Source organism: Dendroctonus ponderosae, unplaced genomic scaffold (genome assembly GCF_020466585.1).
Source record: "Dendroctonus ponderosae isolate FM_Combo_2020 unplaced genomic scaffold, Dpon_F_20191213v2 Dpon_F_20191213_12, whole genome shotgun sequence".
Lineage (NCBI taxonomy): Eukaryota > Metazoa > Arthropoda > Insecta > Coleoptera > Curculionidae > Dendroctonus > Dendroctonus ponderosae.
The window spans coordinates 2653754-2661090 of NW_026017316.1; the positions used below are offsets into that span (position 1 = coordinate 2653754).

Below are 7337 nucleotides of genomic sequence, written 5' to 3' on the forward strand. Positions count from 1 at the left end.
CTCCTCCTGCAGCGCCTCGTCCAACACGCGCCGGCCGCGCCGCACTTGCTCCGCCTCCAGGCGCAGCTTCTCCACCTGGCGGCGTAGGCGCGGCACCTGGAACGCCTCCACCTGCAACGAACACCCCCCAGTTTGACAGCTGACGTTGACAGTGGGGGCGCCACTTACGGTGAAGACCAAGTGCTGCACCAGAACGGCCAGCGCCTCGGCCACCCGCGGGGGCGGCGCGGGCTTTTTGGGGGCTGCGCCCCCCTTGGCACCTGCGTCTGCAACAATCACAATAGTAGTTTTCGATACAAGGGCGAAAAATGTCGTTTTTCCAACGACGACGGCGTTTGACGTCACCTGACGTCAATCCGTCAAGAGTTCGAAAAACAAATTTTCGCCCTCGTATCGAACACTATTTTTTATTCGAATGAAAGATTACCCGAATAATAAAATGCATCGATTTCATATTTAAAATTTTGTGGCAATGTCATTTTTTGAAGTTTGTAAGTAAGTTTAAGTACTTTTCAACTTGAAACACCTGTGGTCTTGGGATGGTGTATGCATGTTGCATACTCTGCATGACATTTGCGCTTCTTAAAACGATCGTGTTTTACGTGTGACAACGTCGCAAAAGTAGATAAGTAGGCCATTAAAACGATTATGAGACTGAACTTGTAACAAAGGCATAATTTACAAATTGTAAGTAAACTTGAAAATAGGATCAATAGCTGTTGATAAACCTACGTAAATCCTTAAAAAAGCATTTCGGTTATTTTTAAATAAAAATATTAAAAAATATATAATGACAGTGGCAAGTTCAAAGTGTCATATTTACTTTGTCGCACACTGTGCGGCACCTGATTTTTGATTCATTCGAATAAAAACATATGAGCGGATGATGCGCGCTTCGCCCTATTTTTAGCTCAACGGCCCCGGCCAACTAGGATCAAGGTCAGAGCCGATCGGCTCCAACTGTTGCGCAAAGTGCCACCTGTTGTCGAAGCGGGAAAGTGCGCGCGCTATTGCCACCTGTCGGCCAAAGGGAAAGTTGTTACCTTTGGGGCGGCGCCCGGGGCGGAACGGGGCCCACACAGTGCGGGGCTTCGGGGCGAGCGCGTCCCGGGGGCGCCCCTTGGCCCCGTTGTTGTTCAGGTCGACGGCACTGGCGCTGAAGAGCGACTGGAAGCGGTTGAGGGGCCCCATCGTCACTCGCCGCAGGCGACTGGAGACTTTCTCGTTTTGGCCGAGCGCGAAGATGCCCCGATCCGCTTGTGCATCGACTGTGAAGCGCCGACACGTTCGCGAACGCGGCCCCTTTGCGGCGCAGTGGCGCCGTTGCCGACTCACTCACCTTTGCGCGGCTTGGGCGACGTCGTGTCCTTGGGCGTCTTCCTGCCGGCAACAGCGCCGATTGGGGCGTGGTTTGCCCTTGCCCCGCCCTTGGACTCGCCGTCGGCCTGCTGCTTGGCGGCCAGCTCCCTAGGCGTCAGCACCTGCGTCACTGGCGCGCTCTTCTTCGTCGCACCTGCAACATCGACACCGGTTAAGCGCAGGCCCAACTCGACCCGGGTAACACTGTGTTGATTCACTGCGCCAACTCCTAAAAATCTATCGAGTTACCCCTAACCTCAATCGGCGCAAAAAAAAAAAAAGTGAAAACCCCCTATTACCCGAGCGTTTGTGCGCGTGCGCGTGGTACTTTTCCTTGAGCGCGATGCGCCGCATTTTCTCCTTGGAGGGCTGTTGCCCCATTGCACCTGCCCCTCAGTGGTGTTTTGACAGTTGGTTCAGTGACAGCACGGGCTGCGCCTCGCTTGCCAGCTCATGGCTGCGCTAGTTGGGCCGGAACCGGCACAGTGGCAACGCCGCCCCTGCAAGGGGCCACTAAGGCCGGTCCAAAAACAAACGGCGCGCTAAAGTGGTGACCTACAATGGCCGGAAATAGAAATAGTGTTCGGGCGAAGCGGCTAATTGTAGCCCCCTTGGAATGCAACGTTGCCAATATCTAATGTTATGTTAGGTATCGTGTCAAGTGTCAAATCGCAAAAAGGTGGGGTTAGAATTTTATACATTTTATATCATTAGTTATGTCTATTTCCAATGTGTTATTTATACAGGGTCTTCCTGAGAACTTTTTTAATTTGAGGTCTCATTTTTGAGATATTTGATCGGCAAAATGGCGAAAAATATCAGTTTTTGTTGTCCATCTTTAAAACGGTTAAACATTGGGAACTTGTTTTTTCTTAAGGGCACTAATTTGACCGCAAAAAATTTAATCGTTTCGGCTTAATCAAAACTTTCCAGGCCGTTGGATTGCTAGAGGTCAAAAAGCTTCTATAAACTCGCCTCCTGGATCTCCCGATTTAAACGCGCTTGATTTTTACTTCTGGAGCCATTTAAAAAGTACGGTATATTAACCGGAAGTGAATACAATCGAAGCACTTTAGCAAAGAATTTTTAATATTTCTAACAAAATAAGAACTTCAGTGCAAGCTTTACGGTCTGAAAATTTTAATTTCATTAAAAGACTGCTGCTAAGTTAACAGTAAAATGGTTAATTAAATTTAATTTTGCTTGTTTATATCGTTGCGCATATTGTTACCATGTTTTTATTTAAGCAAAATTTATTCAAACTATAATGTATATTATTTTAATATTTTTAAAAAAATTCTTTCAACATTAGAAATCTTGAACTGAGTTTTGGTAGACATTTTAAATCGGAAATAATTTATTTCATCGATATCTTAAAAAACTCGGTAAATATATAATAATGTCTTTCTCATTCTCTCTCTCTCTCTCTTTCTGTAATAACGCCTCAAATCAGCTGAGATCTGGCACCAATGTATTCCAAGGGAGCCGCAATTAGCAGAGTCGGGGCTCTGGGGGGACTGTCCAGTTTGGCAACAGTGGCGCATTTGCCCCGTTATTGACAGGGTCAATGGCATTTATGCCACCGTTGCCATCGCGTTATTTTCCGTCCGCCACTGGAAAAACCGGTACTTAATTGGCCATTAGCGAACCCAGCGTGCGTTCACCGGCATATTTATGCAAATTCGCACCGCGTCAGGTGCTTTTCATTAGCCGAACGGTGTCAACAATGCCCGCAGTGAAACGCCCTGTTGCCGCGTCTTTTACCCGTTTCGGGCTGTCGAAGGGCTGGCCTTGGCAGCAACTGACCACGCCCCTGTTGCCAGCATGGGCGCAAAGTCCGCGTTGGTGCAATGGGCGCAAACCGCCTCCAAAACGTGGATTATTCCCGTGCGGCACTGCGATCCACTCGACTTTAACCGCGCGCGGTCGGCGAAGCGACTGGCGGCGCTCGGCGCACGGCGCTTTCGCTAAACCACTCACCTGGACTGCGACTGGGCGGGGCGGCGGCGGCCCGGGGGCGGCTGGCGGTCGCCCGCTTCGCCACCAGCGGCTTCTTCACCTTGGGCGCCTCGTACACCTTGGCCTTGACCTCCTTGAGGCGGCCCTTCGGGTCGTCGCCCTTGGAGATTTTGCTCATCACCGCGTCCCACTTGTTGACCGGCTTCTTCACGGGGCGCTTCTCGCCCGGCTGCGGCTTGGGCGGCTTCTTGGGCGCTGCGAGGGGCTGCGCCCCCTGCTTGGGCTGCTGGCTGTTGTCGGAGGCGCATTTGCTGCTGTCAGTGGGCGTGGGCGCGTCGCTGGGGGCCTGCGGCGCCCCCGTCTCGCTCTCCTCGTCTGGGCGCGGCCCCGAGTCCATGTCGGTGAACACGCCTGCAAAGGGGGCGGCGTCAGCAGGCCACAGGAGGCGGGGCCCTTACTGTCAGGCAGGCAACCGCATATACAGTGCCTGCCATCCAGCGTAACCGCCGAACAGGGTTGCCAGGTCCAAAAATCGAGTTTCGGTAGATAAGCTCGAGACTTTTTTCTTTCATTATTATAAATTTTTAAACTTGTAAATTGTACTCGTTTTTAGCTTATGGCTCAACTCAGTTTTCATTAGATTAACCCATGATACAATGAATACATGGCAGGCTTGATTCATTTTATGTTTGAAAAAAAACTCTAAAATACGAGGGGTGCTGAAATAAAATGTCTGCCATTACCAACGTACTTTGATCATGAATGGAAATATGCTATATTATTTTAAGTAATCCACGCAAATTTTTTCAATTTTTGTTTGCTACTTTTCGGTAGAAATCTGCATGGTATCGGTAGATCGGTAGATTCCTTGACAAATCGGTAGACCTGGCAACTTTGCCGAGGAAAATAAAGCTGTCTACTTTTACATGTTGAACTTGCAGTCTCTCTCCCTTAATTTCTCTGATTTTATGCCACAAATCAGTATGACGCATGACAGAGACAAATTTGGTTTGGTATTCAGTCTGTTTAAACGTTAAGAATTTATATCTTTCGTAGGTTATGTTTTTCTTCGGGTTGAAGTGGTTATCGAATTTCTGTATTAATATGTCGATTTTTGAAACCTTTGCTCCAAATCCATTTTCCTCCTTTTTCTTTAGGATGCCTTGGATTAATCTGGATTATTTTCTTTACTTCTTTCACTTTTGTCGCAGCGCCATTTTGTATTTGTCGTTTCTGGGGTTAGGGTTGGGAGAGAAACTGCAAGTTCAACATGTCAAAGTGGACTGCTTTATTTTACAAGCGTCTAGGTATTCTTGTCAATTGTCACTTCTTGTCACTTCTATCGATTGCGGCGATTCGAGCCTAGCGGTTTGTAATGATTTAAGACGATTTAAGGTTAGGTGATTTTTATCCGGTATTCTGTTGTAACTGTAAACTCTTTGGATTTTATTAATATAGTGTTGGACTTTGACTGTGTTAACTCAATTAATATTGATAAAATTATTGGACTTATAAAGTTTGACTTAGAAGAACTTAACGATGTGTTTTTAACGTTACTCTATATATTATGTACACCAAATGGGGCGTTTTAATAACAAAAATGTTTTATTGAGCAAATAGATAGTTGGCTTAAGTTATTTTCCTATGTGCAATGTGCAAATTTAATTAAAACAAATTATCAACGATTTTTTAGTTTTAAAGTAACAGAAAAAATTAAATCACTATTGTAAGAGTCAAGAAATATTGAGCAAAAGAATTGCTGGTATCTTCTCTTTCCATTTACTTTTAGTTATCAGGCGTATAAAATATTTTCACAATAATACAACATTTTTTGATGATGATCAGCATGATGCAAAAATGACAAACCGCCTAAATTTTTTACAGAAGTGACAGAAGAACTGACAGAAGTGACAGGACGTGCCGTATGCCTAGACGCTTGCCTGTATATGCGGTTGCCTACGCGACACTTACCACTCGAGTCCATGTTCTCGCGGCTGTTGACGTAGACGTCGGAGGCGGCTTGCGCCGCATAGAGCGTGCCGTCAATCMCCTGCGCCAGCCGGTCGCCCTTCGCCTGCGCATCATCGTGGTTGTCCGCGTCGCTCTCGGTGTAGAAGTCCGAGTCGGTCATGGGGTCGGGGCGGCGCGCCAGCCCCCGGCAGAAGGGGCGGCGCGTGAGCGGCGAGTTGTCAGCGCCCCTGCTGGCCGGCCGCGACATCTCGCCGTCCCCTGCAACGGCGCGCGTCAGTCCCAGCCCCGCCCACTCGCCCCCACTTACCCTGGTAGCCGGTGTCCAGGCTGGTGATGCTCGTTATGCTGGTGATGATGCTGCTCGCCTTGGCCCCGCCCCCCTTGGCCGCCTCCGCCTTGACGAGGGGCGTGGCGTCGAGCGGCAGCTCCTCGGGGGAGGGCGTGTCGTCGCCGCGCGCCCCCAACGGGTCCAGACTCAACTCCAGATTCATGGTTGTGTCCGTTTTAAGCAGGAAGCTGAACTCGGGGTTGGTGGGGCTCTGCCCGGCCCCCTCGAACAGCTTGTCGTAGTCGAGGGCGGAGCACTGCGTGAAGTCGACCATTTGGTCGGGCGTGAGGATGCCCAGCGACTCTTCGCAGTCGAGCGAGTCGCGCTTGCCGCTGTCGCCCTCTAGCGGCAGCGAGGTGGGCTTCTGCGCCGGCTCCATGCTGCTGCTGGCGGTGGTGCGGCGCCGTTTGGCGGCGTCGCCGTCGCCCTCCAGCCCGCAGAGGATCGAGTACGGGCCGGAACCGCTGTGGGGCGCTGCTTCCGTCAGGGACACCTTGGCCAGTGGCGCCATCAGGCCGCGCCGCGGCGCGCACTCAAAGTACCACACGCCATTCACGGTGCCGTTGTTTTTGCCGCAGGCGCTGTTCAGCTCCACCCCGCACCACACGCCCTTGGCAAACTGGACCACGCCCACGTAGCGCAGCACGCCCGCCTTTTCCCCCACCTGCACCGCTCGGCCCACGTGCGACTGCGTGATCGCGTACTGCGCGATCTGCGGAATGCGCGAAATCTGAAACAGAATGAGCGAGATTTACATGGCGAAAGTGTTGGGGCGCCCTCTGTGGACGCGGGAAAAACCCGCGGAGAAGTGATCAAGTGCCGCGCCCCTAGAGCATCAACCTGCGCAAGCAGCGGCTAATTGTAGCCCCCTTGGAATGCATTGTTGCCAGACTTCAGCTGATGTGAGGCGTTATTATAGAAGTTATTTAAGATAACGATAAAATGAATTATTTCCCATTTAAAATGTCTAGTTTAAGAATCAGTTTAAGATTTCTAATGTTGAAAGACTTTCAAAAAAATTAATTAAAATAATGTACATTAGAGTTTGAATAAATTTTGCTTAAATAAAAACATGGTAACAATATGCGCAACGATATAAACAAGTAAAATTAAATTTAATTAACCATTTTACTGTTAATTTAGCAGCAGTCTTTTAATGAAATTAAAATTTTCAGACCGTAAAGTTTGCACTGAAGTTCTTATTTCGTTAGAAATATTAAAAATTCTTTGCTAAAGTTCTTGGATTGTATTCACTTCTGGTGAATATACGGTACTTTTTGAATGGTCCCAGAAGAAAAAATCAAGCGCGATTAAATCGGGAGATCCAGGAGGCGAGTTTATAGAAGCTTTTTGACCTCTAGCAATCCAACGGCCTGGAAAGTTTTGATTAAGCCGAAACGATTTAATTTTTTGCACGCAAACTAGTGCCCTTAAGAAAAAACAATAAGAGATAAAAAATTGATAAATAACTTGTAGTAATTAAAAAAATTATTTATGAACTTCTTTTTGGGCTTTTCGCCTCAAAAATGTTTGTCTTTAAAAAAGACAGAATTTGGATAATTATTGAAGTTTAGAATTTCTTTTACAAATTGTTTTTTTTTGGAAAAAATAGATTGATTAAAAACTATTTTTGCTCTATCATATAGACTTTTTACGATACCTTTTTTAACCATTATCGGGTGATTTGAGTCGAAATTCAAATATCGGTTAGTATGAGTAG

The 7337-nt window shown here is 47.9% G+C and overlaps 1 protein-coding gene across 1 annotated transcript in view; it reads right to left on the bottom strand.

Annotated features, from left to right (window-relative positions):
* Positions 1-7337, bottom strand: part of LOC125503129 — a gene marked incomplete at its 3' end in the record, with an annotated part of 8366 nt that continues 1029 nt past the window's right edge. The window contains exons 5-10 of the mRNA XM_048663067.1: positions 5597-6368; positions 5290-5547; positions 3340-3729; positions 1340-1513; positions 169-266; positions 1-111 (exon numbers count right to left, since the gene is read on the bottom strand). Coding sequence (XP_048519024.1) covers positions 1-111; positions 169-266; positions 1340-1513; positions 3340-3729; positions 5290-5547; positions 5597-6368 — 1803 coding nt within the window. The remainder of the gene's footprint in view (positions 112-168; positions 267-1339; positions 1514-3339; positions 3730-5289; positions 5548-5596; positions 6369-7337) is intronic.